General features: G+C 34.7%; 4 protein-coding genes across 7 annotated transcripts; 2 read left to right on the top strand and 2 right to left on the bottom strand.

The window, feature by feature from the left end:
• Window positions 1-453: 453 nt before the first annotated feature.
• On the bottom strand, window positions 454-1,482 carry LOC125197310 (protein BIG GRAIN 1-like A). The gene has a single exon (XM_048096042.2). The coding sequence runs from the start codon at window positions 1,362-1,364 to the stop codon at window positions 579-581; it is 786 nt and encodes a 261-aa protein (XP_047951999.2). The 5' UTR covers window positions 1,365-1,482; the 3' UTR covers window positions 454-578.
• Window positions 1,483-4,776: 3,294 nt separating this feature from the next.
• On the bottom strand, window positions 4,777-9,312 carry LOC125192922 (protein Brevis radix-like 4). Its single transcript, XM_048090599.2, has 5 exons — window positions 9,233-9,312; window positions 8,991-9,152; window positions 8,522-8,898; window positions 5,130-5,600; window positions 4,777-5,049 (listed from the first exon to the last, which is right to left on the bottom strand). Exons 1-5 carry the CDS (start codon window positions 9,305-9,307, stop codon window positions 4,971-4,973), a joined length of 1,164 nt encoding a protein of 387 aa, XP_047946556.2. The 5' UTR covers window positions 9,308-9,312; the 3' UTR covers window positions 4,777-4,970.
• A 2,240-nt stretch (window positions 9,313-11,552) lies between these two features.
• On the top strand, window positions 11,553-12,854 carry LOC125192153 (agamous-like MADS-box protein AGL80). The gene is made up of 2 exons (XM_048089627.2): window positions 11,553-11,645; window positions 12,261-12,854. The coding sequence occupies exons 1-2, from the start codon at window positions 11,553-11,555 to the stop codon at window positions 12,828-12,830; spliced, it is 663 nt and encodes a 220-aa protein (XP_047945584.2). The 3' UTR covers window positions 12,831-12,854.
• A 7,888-nt stretch (window positions 12,855-20,742) lies between these two features.
• LOC125193290 (nuclear transcription factor Y subunit A-3-like) lies at window positions 20,743-24,674 on the top strand. Of its 4 annotated transcripts, none has more exons than XM_048091061.2 (7): window positions 20,743-20,912; window positions 22,894-22,967; window positions 23,047-23,260; window positions 23,337-23,446; window positions 23,538-23,609; window positions 23,701-23,862; window positions 24,133-24,674. In XM_048091061.2, exons 2-7 carry the CDS (start codon window positions 22,962-22,964, stop codon window positions 24,370-24,372), a joined length of 804 nt encoding a protein of 267 aa, XP_047947018.2. In that variant the 5' UTR covers window positions 20,743-20,912; window positions 22,894-22,961; the 3' UTR covers window positions 24,373-24,674. The 4 variants fall into 4 exon arrangements, with proteins under 4 accessions (XP_047947018.2, XP_047947020.2, XP_088912412.1 ...); XM_089056286.1 differs by lacking the exon at window positions 20,743-20,912 and adding an exon at window positions 20,979-21,052; XM_089056287.1 differs by lacking the exon at window positions 20,743-20,912 and adding an exon at window positions 22,210-22,290.
• Window positions 24,675-25,077: the final 403 nt, after the last annotated feature.

Genomic DNA, 25,077 nt, shown 5'->3' with positions numbered 1-25,077 from the left:
ACTGAAAACGACTACGATATATTTTCTCAGTACGCAATTAATTGTCTTACTTTGACCCGACTCAAATTTTGAGAAATATACAAAAAAGGACTATGTCGAAGAAATTAGTTGAATATATGTCTTCGTTTTATAATAAAATCTAAATGAAGGGGTTAGTGAAACGTGAAGTACTTACGTAATAGATGAGATATTTATTTATTCACATATGGATAGAGATATATTTGATCGTTAAAGAGTGATGTGAAGTTCAATCGTTTCAGTCATAGTCAATCTAACTTTGAGAAAAATAAATGGGCTATTCATATTTAAATCTCTAAAATTTTGATAAATTTAGATTTTGTATACTAATTATATACATATAAAATTCATACTATACTTGATTTGTTATTATTCTGAAACCAACATAACGTTAATTTGGCTAAAATGAAATCAAATTAAATCAATACTCTAAACAATTAGCGTGCAAATTTGACATGTAAAGTCAAAATTTGTTGAAAATTAAGAAATTTACTTACAAACACCTCATAAAAAGCATGCTAAAATACACTTGAAAATTTGAAATTTCCATTGATACAATACTACACAACGAAGCCACTAGCAATGGCGCGATTGATCTTAACATCCGTGGTTCCGTACACCGGCAATTCTTCGTCGTAAGCTCCGATGTTTTCGAGCTCGAAAAGATCGGAGCTCGCGTCGGAGTATCTCCGCTCATTTTCATACACTAAAATGCTCTCCATATTCTTTTTAATAAACCGGCTCCCCACGCCCCCGCTGTCGAGAACCGGGTTGAACCGGACCGACCGTTTCGACTTACTCGCATTCCGGTTCGCTGCCATCAGGCACGATCTCGACATGGATGATGACGACGACGATGATGCGATTGCGTCCTTCATCGATCTCGATTTCCTCACCGATTGATGATGATGATGATGATGATCTTTTTTCGCATTTCTGGAGGTGAAGATGGAGTTGAGGAAATTGGCGATCCGGGCGCCGGGTGAGACCGGCTGGTTCGGTTTTTTGGTCGATTTGGTCCGGTTGAACCGGTTGGACCGGTCCGGTTTTTTTGGGGTGGCGGAGGAGGAGTCGGTTTCGGATGAGGTGAAGATGGAATTGGAATTGGAATCGGATGAATTGGTGGGGAAATGCCTTGATTTTGTGGCGGTGGTGTGGTGTTGCATCCATTTTTCGACCATGATGGCGCGGCGAAGGCTTTGGATCTCGTCGTCGACGTGGGAGGAGGGGTTGCGGCGGAGGGGGGAGGGGGATTGGGGATCGTCGATGGAGTGGTAGATGGCGTCGAGGAGGGAGGAGGAGAAGGAGGGGGTTTTGCGGCGGTGGTGTCGCTCGCCTGCGGCCATTTGATTGTTATCTGTTTCAATATGATTATGATGTTAAAAAAATTTTTTTTTTTTGAGGGGGGGGGGTGAGGAGTGTTTGGAGGGAGAAAAGCCAAATGGCACGGCTTGGATGTTGGGTAGAAATAATGGGAGAGATGTGACTGTAGTTGATGGGGAGTGAGGATATATATATAGAGAAGAAGAGAGGGGGATTGGTTTAAACAAAGTAGAGCACGCGTGCGTGTAGAGACTGTGACAGAGTGGCCATGAACACCAAGCTAGCTAGTGTACCTCTATGTTAATTTTGTACTACTACTAATTCTTTTTATTGTCGAAAAAGGTGAAAGGGATACAAAGATGGTTGTTTGAAAGGTTAAACTAATAGTAATAGTAGTAGTACTGATTTTTATGTTATTTGGTGGACTAAATTATTTCATAGATTAATATATACTCCCTCCGTTCGCCATTAGGAGTCTCATTCATGTGCGTCACAAGTTTTAAGAAATGTTAAGAAAAGTGGGTGTAAAAACGTTAGTGGAATAGGGGTTCCACTTGTATATATTAGAGCATCTCCAATGGTAGGCTAGCGACCGACTAGCTGATTGACGTGGCTAGCCGGTCGGCTAGCCGAACCATTGGAGCAGGCTAGCGCCAAATCGGCGAAAAAACCGGCGTGGGCTAGCCGATCGCGTGTGACTGGCCGATGCGCTGGCCGCCATTGTGGCGGCCCGATCGGCCAGCGCTATTTTTTAATTTTTTTTTTAATTCTTTTTTTAAATTTTTTGAAAAACTATATAAACGCGATTTTCTCTATCTCTAAATTTCTGTACAAGAGCAACATCTAGCGATTGAAAACAACAACTAGCCCAATACAAAATTAAGACCTAAAACAGAAACATGTCATACCGTCGGGCCGGGGGCCTCTCCGCGCCCCCGGACCCCGTTCGGCTAGCGGCAAACTATAACGGATTCAAGGCATACTAACATTTTTTTATGTATTTTTTTAATAAATTAGTGAGGATTAGAGTGGGGCGGTGGCTCGTGTGTGGAAGCCTGGATTTTTTTTATTATGTAATTTTTTTGATTTTTAGTTAATGTACTTTTTTTAATTTAAATAAAATTAATGAATTTTCCCGTATATGTCTCCTAAATTTAATTCGGTAATTTAATCGTAATTTTAATTCCGTAAATGTAGTATATTTTGAATTATTTTTATTGCGGCTGGCCTATGGCAGACCTAAATCTGATGTGACAGGTGGATTTTAAGTGCTGCTGACGTGGCAGGAAGAGAGAGTGGCTAGCCTATGGCTGACCTAATAGCATTGGAGATGCTCTTAGTTTTAAATGAAATGTGAGTGTTATGAGTTAGTGGAAGGTGAGACCCTATTACCATTTATGGTAAAAGTGAACCGGGACTGCTATTCGCGGACAGACTAAAATAGAAAAATGGGACTCATATTCGCAGACGGAGGGAGTATTTTTCTTAAAACTTAAACAATGTATCAACGATATTGACACAGTTGAACAAACGACATAATTATGAAAGAACTTTCTGAAACGAAAACTGACTCAGCTATGTGAAAAAAACGAAAAGAGTAGTGTCTTTGGCTGTTGTGGAGAGAGACTAGAGGTGCCCAAAGTTTACAGTTCCGGCGGTTATGGTACCAATCGGAACCGTGAGAATTTACCCGAACCGAAACCGTCAATTTTAGAACCGTGGTTCAGTTCATGTTCGAAAATTTTTGAACCGGAACCACTAAAAACCGCCGAAAAACCGTGAAACCAAGCCGGAACCGTGAAAAACCTTAAAAAACCGTCGGTTCGGAATCAAACCCGAAACTAACCGCGAAACACCCAAGCGGTTCGGTTCCGGTTCGGCAATTTCCAAAACTGGAACCAACCGGCGGTTCCAAACTGTAACCGCCGGTTCCAGAACCGTGGGCACCTGTAGTGGAGACCAGACCTAGATTTAAAAAGGCATGAGCCGAGGAAATGGATTGTTTTGACAACCGAGCAAGAAATAAAGACAGAGCCATGTAACATTTCCTAATAGGGCTAATTAACCAAAGGGCCAGAGTGGATTAATCAGTTCTCATATGGGAAATCCACGTGTTGGTTGTTGTTTTCGAGTACGGACATCCAACATTTTTTTCCTGAAAACTACACTGATCAAGAATGTGACTGTTAATTATTTGTTGCTAATTACAATAATGTTGGACGTATTAATATTAATGAAAGGGACAAAAGCACAGAATTAATTATTTAAGACGGTATTCCCGAAACAATATCATTATGCAGCATGAGCTCGTGTCTCTGCTCTTTACCCTGTTATTTATTTTATTAATATTAATATATTATATCCAATAGAAATACGTGTATTCACTAAATTTGCTTCATTTTTTCTCTTTTTTACCTATTAATCTATTATAGGAGTTGAGAAAAGGATGTTATGAATTTATGATGTACGCAAACATCAAAGAGACAATATAATCCGCCAGAAATTGGGCCTTTTTTTGTCTTATATGACCCAATAGTTTTTGAGCTTTATTTGCTCTGAATTTCGACTACCCAATTCAAAGTAGATATTTTAGTTACTTATGTAATGAGTCTTATAATTAATTAGCACATAAGAAAATTTCAACAAAATTTAGTTAATTGAAGGTAACAAACACATTGTTATAATTGGGAGTCCTTCCACATATATAGCCGTTGCTTATATTCACTTTCCACTAATTATGGACAAAGACAAAGTTGTTGCATCTGAACTTACACCTCATTTAGTTAATTAGTAATTTATATTGGGAATAGCTGAGTAAAAATATTTCATTAACATAACCATGTGAAGTGAACTAATGAAATTATACTATATGCTATAAAAAAGGATTGTTGGATAGTTGTTTTGCCTCTTTATTTCTTAGAATTTCCAATTTATGCATGTCAAAATACCATGGATTCAAAGTCTTCATATTTGATTTACAAATTTAGACTACAAACTACCTGACTTAAGGGAATGGCATCATGAGAATGCACTTAAATCTTAAGTACTTATATTTTTTATATTTATTATTCTACGTAGAGTATATTAAATTCATAATTATGAACAAAAAAAAATCCCAATTTTATTAAAAAACTACAAATTATATACGAATTAAAATAATCATACTATAATTTAATTAAAATATTTGTTGGAGAAATTTAGAGTGAGTGAATTGTATATTTGTTTGCATATATATGGATAAAAAAAATACTAAAAAATTAAGATGGGTGGCCACGTGTAGACTATCCCGTTAGCGTGCTTAAGCACGCAGTAGCGCAGCGTGCTTGGTGCCTAAACACGCAAACGCGTACTTAGCGCAGCTACGCGTCTGCGGTTGCCCTCAAGACTGAAGAGCCAACATTATAATACTACATCACATATATAGATAACAAAGAATCACCATAATATACCACAATTTCATATAATAAAAAACAGGCATATATAGAAAAGAGACAAAAAAATGGAAAAGTTGTTGTAAGGTTCATCACTTACACATAATATCTAAACTTGGATTCTCATACCAACACTTCTTCTTTTCATCAGAACTTCTTCTATCAGAAAAAAATGAAGCCTCTCTCCTGAATCCAAAATCACAAGTACTGTTTATGTATCCTCCCCCGATTCTCCTCCCACCACATTTTCGCGTGTATCTCCCCGAATTTATCACGGCTGAAACGACAAGTCCAAGTTCATCAAACCATGCCCGAAAAAACAATGCACAATTCAACGCTGATAATAATTACACTGACCTGAATCTAACGCGTCTGAGTTCCCTTTTCCCATCGGGCAGGGCCCTGATGGTGATATACACCCCGGGCTCGTCCTGCTCGACCCACTCGGTCTCCAGATCGCTGGCATTGCTCATCGAGCTAGTCCTCATTGATGAGGAGGCTTCTGTCTTGGCGCCACTGATGCTCGAGAGCTTGGGAGTTGATTCATAGTTAGGGATTGAGTGTGTGGAGGTTAGGTCTAAGGAGTCTGTGGAGTATCCCTTTGTTGTCCCGGTTGGTCGGAGGAATGCACGAGGGGGAGGCTCTCGGCCTAGTGGTGGCGTCACGGGGCTGCTGTCCATCTTCGAGCTGGTGTCATCCTCAGAGATTGGTGTTGTTGGAAGAGGGCAGCCTTGGAGGTTTAGCCTCTGGACATTGTAGAGTTCTAGAACCTTCTCGGAGTTCTCAGCCCACCACCTTTGTGCTTGCCATTGGTTGAACATGTCTCGGCTGGTGAGAGTTGAAACAAACCGAAGTTTCGATCAATACGGTTATGTTAGGGTGCGTTTGGTACTATGGAATTGTAAACTTCGATTTAGAATACTCCGGAAAACTTCGATTTAGAATCCAATGTTTGGTACCATACAGATATTTTGAAATTACAATTCAATTCAAATTCAAAATCATTTCAAATAATTTTAAAATGAGGTATCCACACACATTGCGCGCACACACTATAGAAAACTCTCCACACATACACACAAACGACATCACACACGATTTACTCCACACACATCACATACACTAGCACACTCAACTCAAAATATGTAGAAAAAAATTAATATGGTCACATAATGTATATAAATGAATTTTAAAAAAAATTCAATCAAAAGTCATCGTGAAATGGTGATTTAATGATAACATAAGTTTGCTGGTGTAAGACTAAAACACGTGATTGCATATCCAAATAATCAAAGCACAATTGCTATGCGGGTAAAAGGTAACTTGTGGAGTATTATTTTTCATCTCTTAAAAAAGTTAAAAAAATAAAAAAATAAAAAAAATAAAAAATAAAAAGTGTTCAAAGGTGTTTAATTATTCCTCATTGAGTGTAGCTAATCATGGAGAGCCACTAAATTGGACCCTATGTGTGAGTACGTCAATGTGGGGTAGTTTATTAAGTGGTGCATAGTTGAAAAATGAAGATTGGCATTTGGAACAACATATACATGCTTTATTGACTTTAGCTTAAAGGGAATCCAACAATTTCACAGATAGAAGAAAAGAAAATTGGTAATCGACATATGCATAAAAATTAAATATTTTTAAGGACATGGATCGTGTGTCACTAAGCATTTTTTAGGACCAAGATTCGTTAAAACCACAATCACAATTCACAAAGCATTGACTAGAGAAATAGTTGTCACAAGGTGACAAATTCAAAAGCAAAGGCGTGATGAGGATATAAAGCAATGACACTCCCCGACAAGCCCAACAACAATTAGCAAAAGGCTTCCCAACATAATCAAACACACAGCCCCACCAATGTTGTTTTAATGAGTTCTTGCCCAAGGAATTTCTACTTCTTCTTTTCTCATGGCTTTTCAACTAGGATTAGGGATTTCTACTTCCTCTTTTCTCATGGCTTTTCAAATAGGATTAGGGATGTCCGGTTCAAGTCGGACCAATGGTTAAAATAGGAACCGGACCGGAGTCATCTCCCACGGTCTGAACCATCAGATCGATCCCACTGGTCCGGTTCTAGAATATTAAAAATGTAAACCGTTAGTTCTATCCTAAAATCAAAAAAATCTTGGAAATTTGTTGAAAAAACAAAAAGGGAGGTTTTTGAATTAGATTTCGGTTCAAAATCGGATACTGCCATTTCCTTCGTCAGGCTGGTTACGATTTCAATTTTTTAAAATCGGAACTGCCGACTCTTTAAACGGAGACATCCCATTGATGATGGCCATTATCACCCTCTAAACCGCCATATCGATTCTATAGCGCCGGTTCCTAACTAGTTGGAACGGTAATTGATGATTTTGTCCCAAATGGGTAAGAAGAAAAAAAAATTTGTTGAAAAAACGGAAAACATGCAGTTTTGAACTGTATTCCGGTTCAAAAACCAGAAATCACCATTTCCTTTATCAGGTTGGTTACAATTTCAATTTTTTTTTAAATCGGAACCGCCGATTCTTAAAATGGAGGCATCCCAATCGATATATATGGGTATGGCCAGAAAATTTTGAAATTGCATAATATGGTCCTAGATTTCCTTAAACTATAAGCCACCACAGAATTTTACGTTGCACAAGTTATCTCAGTATCTAATTGCATTATTATACAAGTACTTATGAATATATGCATTTTGACTTTTTTGAGGCACACTATACTACCATATATGTCTACTCTCTCTCCCCAAACCCATTAAAATCAGACACCTTTCTTCGCTTCAAAGGCTTAATTCTTGAATGATGAATCTAACTGAGATTGACACTACTCATGTAAGAAACGTCGAGATGAATAGTAGATGATTACAGTAAAAATTACTCAACCTCTCCCATCCTAATACCTACTTTCTACAAATAATTCGACATGACAAATGATTAAACGCCAGAAAAAAGTTAGCAAGAAAAATCTTCCCAAGCATGCAACTTTTTTCCCTAATGGTCGTAAAGCACTCTAAGAAAATCGAGTCCGACAAGCTATATGCAGCACCTATGAATCCTTAAATGATGGCAATTTAACTATTCCAATCATGACAAATTATAGCCTCCACTACATCATAATTTAAATTATTACCTCTTGTCGATCCTTTTTTTAATAAAATTCAAATTCCCCGCTTATTTTCTTAATAATAAAACGCCACCAATAATGTGTGACACATATTCCTAATGAATTTTTTTGGGCATCAACCAAGAATTATTTTTCTTCATTAATTTATCCATTTGTGAGTACTCTAGGCCTAAGACTAAGTGGCTATAGAATTTTTTTTTTGTTAGTGGTTGGCACATTTATAGCCACTCTATTCTAAACGAGAATAAAAAATCATCAAATCAATCTATGTTATACAATTGTTAGATAAAGATTTTCAAAAAAGCAAAGTTGGTACATTTATAGGCCGGCATTTATCTCTTATTTTAATCCAATTACCTAAGTCTCAATATTAAATTGTCTCGAAATTATGTAAGGTTGAATTAAATCAAACATTAATATTGTCACGGAGAAGGGCAAAACTCGTAAATCAACACTAATTTTACGTGCCATAATATATTGTATTTTAATATATGGTTAATCATTCAATAATTAATTATTTATATTCGGAATTAGTCTATTGAGACCCGTTAAGTAAGACTAATTTTACGTGGTAAATTTATAAAATTGAGAAATTAAAAAACTTGAAATTACGAAATGACGAAAATAGGTACCTGAAGCGAATGCGCTTGAGGTCATTCCCGCCACGTGGCAGGGACAGAAAGGTAATTAAAACACCGGGCTCCACCTGAGCGACCCACTCCTTGGGCTCATTCTCCTCAACGAAAACGATCGGATCAATCCGGCGGCCGCTCGCCGACGCCGGCGTCCCCTCGCCGCTCGAAATCCCCTTCAGCCTCGCCTCCAGCTCCCTCCGCCCGGAGCTCGAGCTCCCCGTGCGCCTGTACGACCACCGGAACTTCTCCTGCGCCGCCGCCAGGTCCATCGGCTCTCCGCCGCCGCCGATCGCCCCGGGCGCCGCGGCGGACTGGTTCGCGCACGGCGCGCAGTGGCGGTACGCGCCCGACGCCTTCAGCGCCATGTCCTTGATCTGCGATCGGACGATTTCCGATCACGAAATCGGCAGCAATCGAGCGAATTGAATTGAATCGAATCAGTGTGACTAAAATTGAATTGACCTACCTGAGAGGAGAGCGATTTGATCGCGTGTTTCGAATTAGCGGCGCCGGAGTCGGAATTCAGCTTTCCAGACGGCGGATTCCGGTGATCGATCGACGGCGATTCGTCGCTCGATTGCTTCGAACGTGCTATGCATGTGAGCATTTTCGTTTCCCCCAAAATCCCCTGCACCTTCAAAAGCTTAACATCAATATATATATATTGCGATATATATATATATACAGAGAGAGGGAGAGAGAGATCACCAAAAAGGAGAAGTGAAGTAGGAAATGGTGTGAGTGAGTTTTAACTTTAAAGTTTAAACACAAAAATATATACATATGAGGTATATATATAGTTTAATTATTTGAACACTAATAAAGATGATTAAAGCCAGATATTGTTAATTAAATACAGATCTACTAATTAGTCTAATTTCATCTTTACTTAAAAAGCTAGAGTTTTCAGTTAGATTTGAATTTTAAATTCGAACTTTAAGTCATTTTCTGTTGTATCTTTTTTTAAATTAAGGATAAAAATAATAGTAAAGGGGTTAAGGGGAGATATATGTATTATATCGTTTTAATTTGATAATATATCCTTAATTAATCGAATTTTATCTAGAGTGCATGTATTCCTACTAAGCATGTGTGTGGAGTACAGTTTCTATATTTTAAAAAATTAAAATATTCAAATTCTAAGTTGATTATTAATCAGCTATACAATTTTGGACGAAAGACTGAATATTAAAGCGGGAAACATAAAATATTGTTGTATTCGGTAACCCTAACTGTGTAAAGTATTCATGATGGAAGTATATTCGTGATTCCATATGGAGTATAACATACATGCAGTACGGATGATTAATAGATTCACTAACACATTATGATGTGGATGCATAGAGAAATAAACTGTCACGGGATAGCTATAAAGAATATGTACTAATGCTAACGGAATACGCGAACGTGGCTGCACCCGACGGGGGCTAGTCGAGTTGCCATCGATTGTCAAAAACTCGAAATAGACCCTTTCTATTTATATATACTACTCGGCCCTTGTTTATATTTTTATGTGAATCACTTTCTTCACTCATAATATAATTTTTCATCATACTACCATTACTTTGACATTGTGGCCATTTGTCCATTATAGTCCAACTACTATATATCAAAATCTATGTTAAAATGATTGAAGTGTTTTTGTCGTCTGATAAAAAAAATGACATATCGAAGGTAATATGTCGAATAAAAAGTTTTTTTTTTGTTTGTTTTTGAGTCTATATCAGTACATATAAAATTAATGATATAAACTAAACATAAAATTTAAAGTCTAAAGATCCGAATAATATTCAAATTACATAATCCAGTCCTATAAAATTAATTTTAATTAGATTGTTCAACAATAACATCATGGAGTCAAAGTGTTTCACAAGTGAATTTAAAATGTAAAGTGTAAACACTGAACACCATTCTTTTATTCTGTATTGATAATCTTTAAAGTTTCAAAATTGATTATTCAGTTTAACTTTATAGTCTTCAAACTCTTAACTAACTATCAAAAACTATATTATTAAAAATTAGAATTTAATATGATTTGGTAGTTTAGAATTTTATAATAGGAACAAAATGTCATTTAAATCCAAAACTTTTGATTAGCTTCTTGTCAATCCTCTAACTTTCAAAATCATCAAATCAAAATATAACTTTCGTATATTTCTCAATTATCTCATACAACTAATATTTTAATAAAAAATTTCATTTAAATTATAATTTTTAATAAACTTCTGGATAAATTAACACTGTTCTATATTTTTATAGTCACTTAAATTATACGGAATAATTGAGAAATATACAAAAGTTATAGCAATTTAATTCACTAACTTTATTGAAAGTTATAAGATGACCAAAAATTATGATTTACATAATAATTTTCTCTTACAATAAATATAAAATCTTATCATCGAAAAATTTATCAGTTTGGTATGTAAATAAGAGCTTGTACGAAATATTAAAATTATCACAAATGGTGCAAACAGAAAAATCGAAATATTTATATGTTTGGTATGTAAATAAGAGCTTGTACGAAATACTAAAATTATCACAAATGGTCCAAACAGAAAATAAACAGCCCGTTCAGTTAATCATTACTCCATTAGCCAAGACTATTGAAATAGATAAATTACTTAAATAGATTAGTCCATTCATTTCACTATTCTTTTACATACTTATAACTTTCTTTTATTATTATATTATTATTCAACTTCACATATTATCTCTCAAATTTCCCTTTTATCTCTTGTCTTCTGCTATGTTTGACTATGTCAAAATTAATGCACTTTTTATAATTATGAAAGAGACCACAGATACAGAGAATTGTAGATGAACTATTGTGTAGAATAATCTTGGATTTTAAAAACGTGAGAAGATGATATGAATATCTTGGACACTAAAAGCTTATTACCAAAAAGGTTGGAGCATTAAGACTCCCAAATCTTCCATATTAATTTGAATTAAAATCCATGATCCCCTAAAACACATGCATATATAGAGAGAGCAAAGATGAGATTAACACACTAGACATATCGCAATGACTCGGAAGAAAGTGAAGCTCGCGTTCATCAGCAACGACTCGGCTCGTAAGGCGACATTCAAGAAGAGGAAGAAGGGTCTGATGAAGAAGGTGACACACATAGAAAGATCTCTAGGCTTAAGCCCCTATCAAACATGTGTTATCTTTTGTCCTTTCATAAATTTTTGAAATTTATATCAATTTTATGTATACTTTTTTTTATAAAAACCACTATTAATGAGCTAAAATAGTTGTACATGATTATAATTTATTTATTTTTTCTAAAAGATTTTCCTATTAATGATGATTTTTGTGTCTGCTCCTGATTAAGTGATTATTGTTTAAATAATTTATTTAAAAAAAAACGCCCGAGCCAGTGATGATTTTTGAGTCCGCTCCTGATTAGGTGATTATAGTTTTTTAGGCCATATTAGTGATGATTGTGTGTCTGCTTCTGATTAGGTGATTATAATTTAAATATTTTTTTAAATAGCTCCTATCGATGATTTCTGTGTCTGCTCCTGAATAAATGATTATAGTTTAAATATTTTTTTTTTTTTAAAAACACCCCGATCAGTAATAATTTCTGGGTCCGTTCCTGATTAGGTGATTATAGATTAAATTTGTTTAGGTCATATTCTTGATGATTTATGTGTTCGCTTCTGATTAGGTGATTACTATAATTTAAATATTTTTCTGTGTCCGCCCCTGACTACATCAATTTAGGTGAGCGAGCTGAGCACGCTGTGCGGGATCGAGTCGTGCGCGATCGTGTACAGCCCGTACGAGTCGCAGCCGGACGTGTGGCCGGACGCTAGGGGGGCGGGGCGCGTGGTGGCGCAGTTCAAGCGGATGCCGGAGATGGAGCAGAGCAAGAAGATGGTGAACCAGGAGTCGTTCATCCGCGGCCGCATCGCGAAGGCGGCCGAGCAGCTGAAGAAGCTCCGCAAGGAGAATCGCGAGAAGGAGGTGACGCACCTCATGTACCACTGCCTCACGGGCAAGGGCGGCCTCCACGGCCTCGGCCTGCCCGACCTAAACGACGTCGCTTGGATGCTCGATTACAACCTCAAGGAGATTTACAAGCGGATCGAGGCGATCGGGAAGGATCGCGCGGCGCCGGCTGCGGCTGCGGCGGCGCTGCCCGAGGAGAGGACGCAGCAGCAGCAGATGTTTGCGGAGTGGATGGGGAATCCCGGCGGCGATCAGCAGATCGGAGGGGAGGAGATGATTGTGCCGTTTAACGACGGTGGAAATCAGGGTGTTTCTCTTTGGTCTAATGCATTCTTCTCTTGAGGTCTTCTTTTTCCTTTTTTTGAATTATGAATAATAGAAATTTGTGTGTTTTCAAATTTGGTTTTAATTACTATGAAAATATGGAGATTTTTTCTCGAGAGGATATATTGTTTGATTGACGATTATGTCAAGACTATTTGCACTATATGGTAACGGTTTGTTATTTGGATTAGACGTGTAATCTGTCCATATTTGGACCCGTGTATATGATGTCGGAAGGTCTTGACTTTGAAACATACGTATAGTATGGATGGCTAATGATGCGAGAAGCTAATGTGAATGCACGGATAAATAAATTGTTATGAGATTGAAATAAATAACATCCCGAATATACCAACCATTTTTATTAAAATTCATATTAGAATGATTTAAGTGATAGGTAGTGCGATAAAAACAATAAATAAGTTACGGGTAATATATATACTGTGTTTTTGGATGTAAGAGCAATTTTTATGTATTTATAATTATGCTTAATGATTCTATATTTAATAGTACTAAACAAACATATTCAAAAGTTAAAAATATAAAATACGTGCCAAAACATAAAGTTTAAAGTCTAAAAATTCAAATGAATTATTACGTAACATAAAATCACAGATAAATTATTCAACAATAACATCGTAGAATTGAATCACATATACTTGAACAATATTCTTATTTTATATCGATATTCTTATTTTATATCGTTCAGTTTGAGTTAATAGTCTTCAAACTGATCACTGTCTATTAAAAAATTATAGTAATATTTAATATAATATAATTTGATACTTTTAAACTTAATAATAAAATACTATTTTACCACCAAGATATTCATGCAAGTGTAAATAATAATATTTCAAATGGGCCAAAGGAAAAATAATGAGCCTGTTCAATAAATCAATATTAATATAGCCCAAGACTGAAGAATATAGACTCACATTAATTAAATAGACTAGCCCATCTGTCTTTATTTTATCTTCTATACTTAATAGTATTTCAAATGGTTCACTTTTCTCGACCTGTGTAATTATATTATACTCCCAGTATCAATAATATTTTTTAATTTCATGTTATACACAGTTCACTTAATTTCAAATTAATAGGATGATATGGACCAAACTTTATTATTCTTCCAACAAATTGCCCAAAAGATTAAATTAAAGATTTTCGAATTTCGTTCGTTTAATAACATCAATTAGGAACTAGCAAATGAAACATCCAAAATCACCGCACAACATAATCACTTTTGGGTTTTATATTTCTTAATATATTTCTTAATACTAATGTCTAATTTCCTTTTAATTTTTATTTTGCATATTATTTCTATATTATATGATTATATGATCATTATATTATAGCAAAGGAAGTAATGTGCATATTATTTCTATATTATTATTATAACTTAAAGGAATTGCAAAGGCAAAATAGTAGTTAAATTATTAATTATTGAAATTTATTGCCACATTTGAAATTAAAGCCTTCAAAATTGTCCACGAATCAAGATGCCCCTGATGGGTCTGACCCTATTTAATAAGCATCACACCACTTTAATTGGAAATAAATATGCATTTACACAACTAACTGTTTGCATGTTCAAATTATCTATGCTTTTAGTACTTTTTTCGTCCTAGCTACTAATATAGCCCATTATTCATTTTCGAGATATCCTAAGTCATATTCCATATTTATAATTTCAATAATCTTAAATTATTACTTTACCTAATAATCTTATTTATTATTGTCTCTATCGCATGATAATTTCTACGGTATACCACTATATGTGAGTTTAAGGTTTATTGGGTAGATTATTCATCTTTCGGATAGATAGAATAATGTTTATGGTACATATCATAATTAATGCTAATTATGTATTCGGTAATATAATTAAATATATATATCATATGGAGGAGTATTTAATTCATGTTAAATGCAAAAGAATGATTATTATGTTATTTTATGTAGACTAAAATAGCTTTAACAATACATTCATTCATACTCCCCCTGTCTGCGAATAGGAGTCTCGTTTTTCTATTTTGGTCCGTCCATAAATAGGAGTTCCGGTTCATAATTACCATATATAGTAAAAAAAGCTCCACATTCCACCAACTCATCCCACTCTCATATCATTTAAAACCAATATATATATATATATATATACAAGTGAGACTTATATTCGACTAACTTTCTTCCAATTATTTTTTTTAACATTTTTTAAAACTCATGTCAGAAAAAAATGAGACTCAAGACGGATGGATATTTATATACTAAGTATAAAGATAGGATTTTAATATTGTACTTTCATTCCACTATCTAACCTACAAAGTAGTGGATTAATCTTGTAGGCTAAAATTTAAGACGAGTTTTTTTGGGCCATGAGAATAGTACGCATGGGTCATTCACTAAGACTAACGTGCTTACCAAACCCAAATTAAGGCAATATAAGAGCTCTTATTAAATTGCTCACATACTTAAAATTCATATGCCAACGAAAGTGATGAAGCTCTAAAGGGAGAAAGTGTTTGTGAAGACAACAAGTAGATAAGGGCAAAACGAAAAAAAAAATGTAAATTAGATTTCCCAAAAAATTGAAAATGGAGTACATTGATTAGGAGGATGGATCACGGAGTATTAGGAAAATACCATAATATCATTCACAAATTAAAATACTCCGCAAAAATGTATGTAACTTACACTTTCCAAAAAATATTAAACGTACTTTCTTAATATGTGTTAAAATTGAAAAATGGACTACATTAATTAGACGAATGGAGTACGAGGAAAATATTCACAGATTAATGCATATCATGATCATGTTAAAATTAATAAGGGTAAAATAGCACAAATATGTAAGTACACTTTCCAAAAAATATAATTAAATCTACTTTGTTCTATAGGAAAATGATCAATACAAAAATGCATCTCAATACAAAATCCATATCAAATCCTAACCATGAGATTTTCAATCTAATGGTCAATAATTAAAGAAACATAGTGGGTCATTATAAAGCAGTTTTATTTTATATTATAAAATTTGGGTTTGAAGTCATGTTAAGATCATTTTATGTCATGCTTATTATAATGACATAAGAATAAGCTTACGATGACCTAAAATGACATATGTATGGTTGGTTCTGTATTTTTGTATTAAGAATGAGTTTTACATAGATCGAAACTCTTGTTCTACGTATAAAATGAAAATGGATTTTAGTACTGATTTGACAGATATGGATCATGGAGCATTAGTAAAATACCATAATATCATTAACAAATTAATATAGATCATGAATCATGATCACATTTGATATATGCACAATAAAACATCATAAAAAACGAAAGGGCTTTGTCAGTCTACCTGAGGAATTTTATCGTATAGTGGTCGTGTAAGTACACTTAAATTATATCAATATTTTAATCGTTAAATATGTTTTTGTCTAATGCAATATGGCTACCAAGTGAGATTGAGAATATACTCTTATCGCTTACATCTAAACTTTTAGTTATCGTGAGAACTCTAGATCAATTCCTGAAACTTATTAATTCTACAACCTTTTCAAATTGTATCATTTTAATCGTCAAAATTTGACCACAAGTCCACAACAAATCAGAAGTGACATGACGAGTTGATGTTGCAATATTATTTTGTTATAAATAAATTGTATTATTAATTTTGATATACCAACATTAGTAGTATATTTTTGTTGCAAAAGCTAAAGATCCCTAAAGCTACACCAATAACAACAGTCTTTTATTTTATATTTTCATATTCAAATATTCATGTTTGAGTGGTCGTGCATTAAAAATATAAATCGAAAAAATATTATAAATTAGTTTTAAAATATTTTTTCGATTTATATTTTTAATGAAGATATAAATAAGTTTTAAAATGAAGGATCACTAGGTTTTGTTTGGTCTCTCATACACGTACTCAATGACGTATTTATGAAAAACGACAACTTGTCAGGCGACGACTTATAAGCCTTGCATCGTATTTCATTCCGGCACCAACCACCAACCTCCAACGTCACTATTTTTATTACCGATTCAAAATTTATTTAATTACGATACCAACCATAAACTTTAATGTCAATTTTCTAACCAATTTAAACAAATTTCAAATGATATAACTGAACGTAAAAACCGGGTCAACGAATTTAAAACGTGTGTGAATTTTGTATATTTATAATTCAATTGCATTATTTGCGTCCATAAACTAAACACAATTAAGTTAAATTAGTACTAATAAGCTTGGATTTATTGTTGAAACATTGTTCTTAATTCAAAAATAAATTATCAATAAAAATAAGAAGGATTAATTGAATTTTACAATAACAATTTGAGCCAACGATGATATTAGACAACCCACTGCATCATTCACTACACATAGCATTACTTTTTTTATGAATATGATTTGTGTTAAAATGACAAACTTCTTAAAGTGACATCGTGACACCATATATACAACAATATTATAAACGTTACACAACAATATTACAATCACTACACATCAATCTATAGATTGCTGTATAGCGTGTTGGATATTGCTGGATAAGAAAAATTGTTGTATAAAGAGCAACAAATTGCTGGCCGAGTTTTTCAACTTTTTTTTTTTCTTGCCACGTGGCAGCTTATTATTCGTCCACGTGTACAAATGATTGGCTAAGAATGGTGGTATAATGTTATTTTAAGGGATGGTGGCACTCTAACATGCCCTTATGATCATATAATCATACTTAATCTAATCGATCATTCATTGAGGGCACCTCTCTCGAATATCGATTTACCTTACCTATATATGAATGAATAAAATGTGGAAATGGGTGGTAATTTAGTGTGTGACATTGAATTGAGTTGGAAGATAGGTTTTTGGTGTAAAAATTTGGAGTGTTGTATTTGTATGGTGTTTGTCTGTATGTGAGAAAGTGAAAAGAGTCAAAAACCACCGGGAATTGGAAATGTGGAGAAGGGGACATTTAAGTCTACATTATAGGTTTACAGCTTTTTTGGACTCAAGAAAACGACAACTTTAACTACTGCAACCTTTCTTTTGTCCTATTCGTTTACCTCTTTTACCCTCCTCAATCTTTTGACTTTATCCAATCTCCTATTCCCCTTTATTTTGCTTTTTTAACAAGGCTTCATTATGAAATTGAGATGGATCCAAGAAAGAGATATAACTTGGTATGTTGAACTCATCATTTGAGTTAAACATGGTTTCTATTTTTTCAATTACTTCTAGACATTTAAGTCGGTAGAAAAACTATATTATCATGATGAATTAAAAAGGAGACATGATCATAATTTAAAAGGTGATATAACGGATGTATGAGTTAGTGTACTAGTTAAATTTACATGTATAATTTTTTGCAGTTCTAGTGGCATGTATGACTTACCTCTTTACTATACAAGTAGTATTAAGATTTGGTAATAGCGGATTCCATACACACACATAAGAGTAACCCCAAATTTTAGTCATACCAAACTATTACTATTTTACTCTCTCTTTTTGGTTAAGGCTTAAGACTATAGTATCATTGACGATCTCTACTTAGTGATTTATTGACATCTGCACAGTTCATTCAGAAATTTAAAATTTATTCATACTCAAAGTTAATGATCGAACTTTCAACCTTTAATTAAATACTAGTAATTCTATGCTACTCATTAATACCCTTTGAATTAGATATCAAACTCTTTTATTGTATACCTATGGATGAGATTATAATCCATAACATCCTAGTAACACTATTGGGGGCATTTACAAAGGACCAATAAACTTGAGTAGTAGTGTTATCCTACAATTTATTTTAAATTTATTTATTTTTAATTTTTTATACATCAGTTTCTACACGCATACATAGGTTTGTGTTAAAATGACAACATCTCTTAAAGTGGCACTGTGACACCACGTATTCAACGATATTATAAACGCTACAGAGCAATAATATAAACGCTGCTGGTCGAGAAAAATTGCTGTATAACGTGGTGGATATTGCTGGCCGATAATTTTACCCTGGACATTTTTTATGATTGCTATATGACAGCTGATTATTCGTCCACGTATATAAATGATTGGTTAGAAAAGATGGTATGATGTTATTTTAAAAGGTGTTGTCATTTTAACGCACCACGCATACATATATCCAATATGTTTAAGTAATAGTAATACCATACATACAACATAATTTTAGGTATAGTAATAAAAACTCTTTTTTAAAGCTTTTAATTTTTTTGTACATTTTAAATCGCATAATTTTTAAAATATATATCCACTAATAACACCCTCCACTATTTTACCAGTCAAAGATCCTCTGCTAAATAAAAAGAGAAAAAAAAAAAAGTAAAAACTTGCATAAATGGTTAACCAGAGTGGCAGATCAGAAAATAACACCAAACCCTGTGTCCAATTTATTATCCAAGAGCTTGTCGTTTTCCCATTAAGTCCAGTTTGGTCAATGACCGAATTCACCCCTGCCACCCGCTCGCACAGAAAACCTCGCTAGGGTAATCTCGAAATTAACTCCACTTTGCAGGGGCAGAAGTGGCAAAACGAAAGATACTCCGCCCTTTGCCTACTCCGATTTGACGGCGCGTGTTAGGACCGCCAGTAGATTGTGTCCGCGTAAGCACTACGTCAGCCAGGTGACGTGTAAGCGCGTGTGAGAGTACGAGAACTGTGTTCAGACTGAAAGGGCGGCTGGGAATAAATGACTATACCTTTCCTCGGATAATTTATAGGAGTACTATACTAGTATACTCATATTGTATTTTTTAATCTTCACATAAAATTTTGTCTATGACAACTTAATCATCAGTAAAATAATGAATTTGATTAAATTCTAATCCGTTAATTTTGAGAATCTGAAATTTCAGTTTTTAACAAGTAGTATATGGGAAATAAAATTGTTTTACTCAAATACAGTATGCTTTTATTTTAAAATGTCCAAAACAAATATATTACTGAATTAAATTGAGTCATTTCCCTTTTTAACTAAAAACAAAACAACCAACCACTCTCACTTTATTCTATCACTTACTTTACTTTCTTTTTGTCTTTCGTAATTTAACCATCTCTCAAAATTTTCAACACACATTTTTAATCTTTGTACCCAAAAGTTATGTCTCAACTTAATTGGAATGAAGGAAGTATATATTTGGGCAAATTGTCAGAAAAATCATGAATTTGATGAAATTTAAGTGTATTCTGTAACTTTTATAATTCGTTTAAAAACCGGTCATTATTATGGTATTTTAATTATCAATTTGTGTTTTATTAAAATTTAAACAAAATCAACAGATATATAACTGATAAAGGTTAAAGATGCTTTAATAGAATTGATGTTTAAAAAATTGATTTATTGATAAAATTACTCAAAATTGAGATAAAATTCAAATATTACTGTATATAAGAATCCCACTCAATCAAAACGCAAAGATAATGAAATTATTATTGATCATAATTCATGTTTATATATACTTTCTTTGTACCTAATAAACACTCCTATTTCTTTTTTGCCATTTGATTCATCGAAATTAGATTATTTCTACAAAAGAAATACTGCTAAGTTGCAAGAACAATCCAGAAAGAAACAAGTGTGAAGGTTTGAATTGAAGGTTGGTGTAGAGAGTTGAATGAACTGAATCAGCCTACAAGAAACAAGCGAATAATGGGGGGCCCACTCCCGCAGATAAAAACACTTCTCGCTACAAGACAAAACTAGATACAAAAACTACTCTCCCAAAAATAAAACTAAAATAAAAATATAAAAAAAGAATGCAAAAAAAGAGTAGGTCATTTGAAATGATGCCATCAATGGTGCTGGTGGGTGGTAGCGTGCGTCTTTATTGTTACTTGTACTCTAGTATAGTATTTTCTTCATGTATTTATACTCTATACACACACTCATATATATATATATATATATGGATCCCTGTTTCTTTCAGATAGTACTAATATAATATTGTGAAAGGAGAGAGTGAGAGTCAAGAATCCAGAGAGAATCTTGTGGGGGAAATAGTATAGTTTTGTGAGAAGGGAGACATGCCCAATTTCATCCCAACAGTTGTGCTTGTTGTTCCTCCAAGTATTGGCACCAGATCCTAAAGGTGTTTCTCCCCACCTCTCTCTCTCTATATCTCTTTCTCTCTCTTATTCCCTTTCCCTTTCATTGTATATCTATCTATGTGGATACTATTACAAAGGTGTTTTTGTTTCTTGACAAAAAAAGTTGCTGTCTTTATTGAGGGTTTGTGCTTGATCTGGATATGTCAAATTTTCCCATTTATGTTCTATGTTTGATGCATGGTTTCAATCACTGAATGGTTGCTGGTGTTGTGTTGGTTAAATTTAGTAAAGTTATTGACTTTTTCATATTTTCTTGATAAAGATTTGATTTTTACTTAACTTGGCCATCTGAGATATGGTTGTTTCTGCTCAAGTTTACAAGTATTGTTTTGGGAGTTTTTGTGGTTTTGGTGTGTTCATTCCTTTTCAGCACTATGGAGGTTTTATTTTGTTTAGTTAAATGCTCCTAGTTTTGGGTTTTGATTGTTTGTTTTGGTGTTGATCCATTTCTGAAATCAATCAAGAGAAAGAAGGGTGCTTTAGTTGGTAATCTGTTGTTGTTAGTTGATTACTTCAATTAATTGCAGTTGGTAATAAGATTTTCAACTTTTCTTGCGAAGAAGATGATATAATCCTTCACTCTGCTTAATTCCTGGCTGTAGTGCCTCACCTTTTCTTGGCTGCAGTGCTTTTTTTTGGATGTATAATTATATAAGTGTTGATTTTTCTTCTACAACTAACTAAATAAATTATTGTAATTGCTAGTAGTTCTTTCCCTTTTATTAGCTTACCTACATTTCCTTCCACTAGGAGAGTCAATTAATTTACCATTTTCCCCTTTTTTTCCCCAAAAATTGTTAAAGTATTCATTTTATTAGTTAACAATCTTTAAATATTAGTATGAAAAAATTGAAATTTCACACCAAAAAGTCATTCTCAAACAATGCATGTCTGTAATTTGTATTACAAGTATAGATATAAAAGACTTTACGAATAAATACATTGGAATATTTCTTTCTAAGATGTGTTTGATTTGAGATTGGCATTGTTTAAGACTTAGTTATGGTGCTGGATGTAGTGTTGTCATGTACTAATGTTGAAGCTGCAAAAATCTAGAGTGAGAGAGGATAACTGAATGAGGCTGGAAATAATATGTCAACAATGGTAGATCTCGTATAGGGTCGAGTTTGGCTTGTCTTGTAAATCTTTTCATGGCAGTGGTCTTAGGTTAGACCTTTTGCTGATTTAAACAGATTGAGTTTAGCTTCCTGCCCGAAACACATAATGCCGTGCTGTGTTTTGCTCGATTCCTATCTTATTTGTGTTCATTTTTTGTAGGTTTTCCTCAATCCTTCGGGTTTGGGCTTTTTTCATTTTATGTGTTTGCTCGTGTGATTCTTTCTTTATATGCGAGGCTCGGTAAGCGTTTCATTGTGTTAGAGAGACCAGTTGAATGGCAAGAATGACATGCTGATGGAATTCATCTACCTTTGGTATTTGGGGTTTAGTTTTGGCTTTAAGTTGGAATACACTTTCACACAAATAATTTCCAAGAGTCCATTTTTATTGTCTTTTTGAGATTCTACATTTTAATATTTGGACTTAGGAAAGGCCTTATGAATTTAGAAGAAACAAAAAAAAGAGTAGTAATTTTTTATGAAACAAAAGATGAAAAGATCACACTCCATTTCCTATTTACTCCATAAGGTTTATGTATATTGTGTGTGAATCTTTGTTTTCTTACATATATTTGTTGGTTTAGTAAAGAGGTATAAAGACTTCACTTTTTTCTCTTTCTTTTTGCTAGGAGTATTAGACATTATTATGTTATGCAATGATCTCTAGTATGTGCCAAGTACTTCGATACCATTAGTGTTTGTATGCAACGTGTCTTATGTGCGTATACAACTTCCGTCATGCCCTTATAGACTCAATAGAACTGTGCGGTCACTTATAGTATATAGCTATTGAATTGGTGTTATCGTACGCCTAAGATCACTCATCTTGTGTCTCCTCAAGCAGCTAAAAATGAGTCCTTAAAGGTCTTTGGTTATGCATCTGTGATCTGGCTTCAGCTACTTCCTTATCTAATGGCTGTATGACTTCGAAACTTGTTCAACGTTAAATGTACAAAACCTCCGATGCCTCCTCGTTTTGATTGTTTTCGTTGTGCAGAATATGCAAGAGCACCATTTCTCCCAAGCAATATCCAAAAACCTCAATTTTGAAGTGGACCCTCCTCCCCAACGAGGCCAGGAATTGAAGTACATCGACTTTCAACTGCAGGATCAGCACTCTTCCTCGACTGAATCGACCAGCCTTTCACGCAAGGAGTTCACCGCCATGGGGAAGGCTAGTTCCCAAGATCAGTGCGCTTCATCTGACTCCGGTAATGAATTTGATCTCATCATTAGCTGCTTATCGTTATCCTCGTGATGCAACAGTTAATAGCGTTTTTGGTGCAGTGCACGACGAGAGCTATGGTAAGCACGGGCAAGAAATGAAGGGGGGTTTGTTCCTTGGCAATCCTGAGCTCTCCATCAACACACCACACGCTGAGATGACCCAACCGATTGTAAGTCGTTGCTGCCTCAATACCAGTGATGATAATGTTGATGTTTGTTAGTTTGATTAGATATGATTTTGTTCGGAAAATTCGACTTCAGGTGCAGTTCCCGTTTGCCTACACCGACCCCTACTTCACCGGGATGTTTACGCCCTATGGCCCCCATAACATCGTGAGTAGTAGTATTAGTCGTGATTGTCGTTTTGTGCGTATCACGTTTCGTCTCAATGTGCTTACATTTTCATGTTCGTGTACAACTGCAGATGATGGCCGATGCTGCTGCGTCCGGGCGCGTTCCGCTCCCTGGCGAAATTCCCGAGGACGGCCCAATATACGTCAATGCGAAACAGTACCATGGTATACTTAGGAGGAGACAGACCCGAGCTAAGCTGGAGGCACAAAACAAACTTGTCAAAACGCGCAAAGTAAGTTCTCGATCATGATTTATTTTCGAGCGAAAACACACGAATCTTGATGGTAATTACACAATACATACAAAATATTTTACCAATGTATAAGTTTACATAAATCATAAGCATAAAAAGTCTCAATAGTGTTTCAATTTAATTAAACTTTTTGTATATGATTTATGTAAACTCGACATTTTGTATAAATTTGAAACAATTTGTATGTATGGTGTAATTATCCCGAAATTTAATGAAGTGGAGATATAATGTATGATATGATGAATGCAGCCGTATCTGCACGAGTCTCGTCATCAGCACGCGCTGAATAGAGTGAGGGGGACCGGGGGCCGGTTTCTGAGCACCAAGAAGCAGCAGGCGGAGGGCAGCGGTGGCGCGGACGCCTTCCATTTCGGGTACGGGGAAGGTGGCGACGGGGCTGGTGGCGATGCTATGCTGCAGCAGTCTGATGGCAGGTTTTCGAACATGGCATACAATGGGAACCGTCGCTATGCTTCGATAGTCCGGTGAGGTGTGGCGGAAGGCGCCGCTCCCGACCGGCTGGGCAATTCATCCTTGGCTTTGTTACTATTGAGGTTTATCCTCTGCTATTCTCCTACAGAATGTGGGCTTTGTACTAAAATTGTCTGCTTAATACATTAAATCCTACACCTGAACTTAAACTCAAAACAAACTCCCTTTCTAAGCTTTGAGGTTGGGCTGTTTTGCTTCCTTTTCATCTCTCTTTTAGATGTGTGTAACAGTTTAACTCATTTTTTTTGGCATGGTGATGGAATTCTTGAATAGAGAATATGTTGGATTTTTAGTATCAACCGAATTTTAATTAGATTAGATGGTTTTTTAAGAGTTGCAATATGGAAATCTTTTGCTTAGTCAAGACTTCATGATTTTTTAAAGGATAATGGTATAAACGATTAGTTAAGGAATTGTTAGGAGCAATATTTTCTCTTCTACGAGTCCCGGTTCACTTTTACGATATATGGTAATAGAGTTACACCTTCCACTAACTAATCCCACTTACATTTTATTTAAAAATAATATATACAAGTAGAAGTGTAGGACTTCTGTTCCACTAACTTTTTCCACTCACTTTTCTTAACAATTCTTAAAACATGTCGTGCCCATAAATGAAACTCATAATGGCGGTGTAGAGAGTATATACTAATAAATAGCTAAAGTCGATAAATAGTACTCCCTCCGTCCCACTTCAAATGC

Source organism: Salvia hispanica, chromosome 4 (assembly GCF_029641045.1).
Source record: "Salvia hispanica isolate PSC_SH4W2 chromosome 4, Shi_PSC_v1, whole genome shotgun sequence".
Classification (NCBI taxonomy): domain Eukaryota; kingdom Viridiplantae; phylum Streptophyta; class Magnoliopsida; order Lamiales; family Lamiaceae; genus Salvia; species Salvia hispanica.
This window is presented reverse-complemented; position numbering and strand designations above follow the sequence as displayed.

What these genes read in the sequence shown, in the direction of transcription:
- LOC125197310 (XM_048096042.2), bottom strand. Translation starts at nt 1,364, where the DNA reads ATGGCCGCAGGCGAGCGACACCACCGCCGCAAAACCCCCTCCTTCTCC.
- LOC125192922 (XM_048090599.2), bottom strand. Translation starts at nt 9,307, where the DNA reads ATGTATATATTTTTGTGTTTAAACTTTAAAGTTAAAACTCACTCACAC. An exon ending in TCAAATCGCTCTCCTCTCAG is followed by an intron (nt 8,899 to 8,990) that starts GTAGGTCAATTC and finishes GTCCGATCGCAG; the next exon opens with ATCAAGGACATGGCGCTGAA. An exon ending in CTCAAGCGCATTCGCTTCAG is followed by an intron (nt 5,601 to 8,521) that starts GTACCTATTTTC and finishes AACTCTCACCAG; the next exon opens with CCGAGACATGTTCAACCAAT.
- LOC125192153 (XM_048089627.2), top strand. Translation starts at nt 11,553, where the DNA reads ATGACTCGGAAGAAAGTGAAGCTCGCGTTCATCAGCAACGACTCGGCT. An exon ending in AGAAGGGTCTGATGAAGAAG is followed by an intron (nt 11,646 to 12,260) that starts GTGACACACATA and finishes ACATCAATTTAG; the next exon opens with GTGAGCGAGCTGAGCACGCT.
- LOC125193290 (XM_089056286.1), top strand. Translation starts at nt 20,989, where the DNA reads ATGTGGATACTATTACAAAGGTGTTTTTGTTTCTTGACAAAAAAAGTT. An exon ending in CTGAGATGACCCAACCGATT is followed by an intron (nt 23,447 to 23,537) that starts GTAAGTCGTTGC and finishes ATTCGACTTCAG; the next exon opens with GTGCAGTTCCCGTTTGCCTA. An exon ending in AACTTGTCAAAACGCGCAAA is followed by an intron (nt 23,863 to 24,132) that starts GTAAGTTCTCGA and finishes TGATGAATGCAG; the next exon opens with CCGTATCTGCACGAGTCTCG.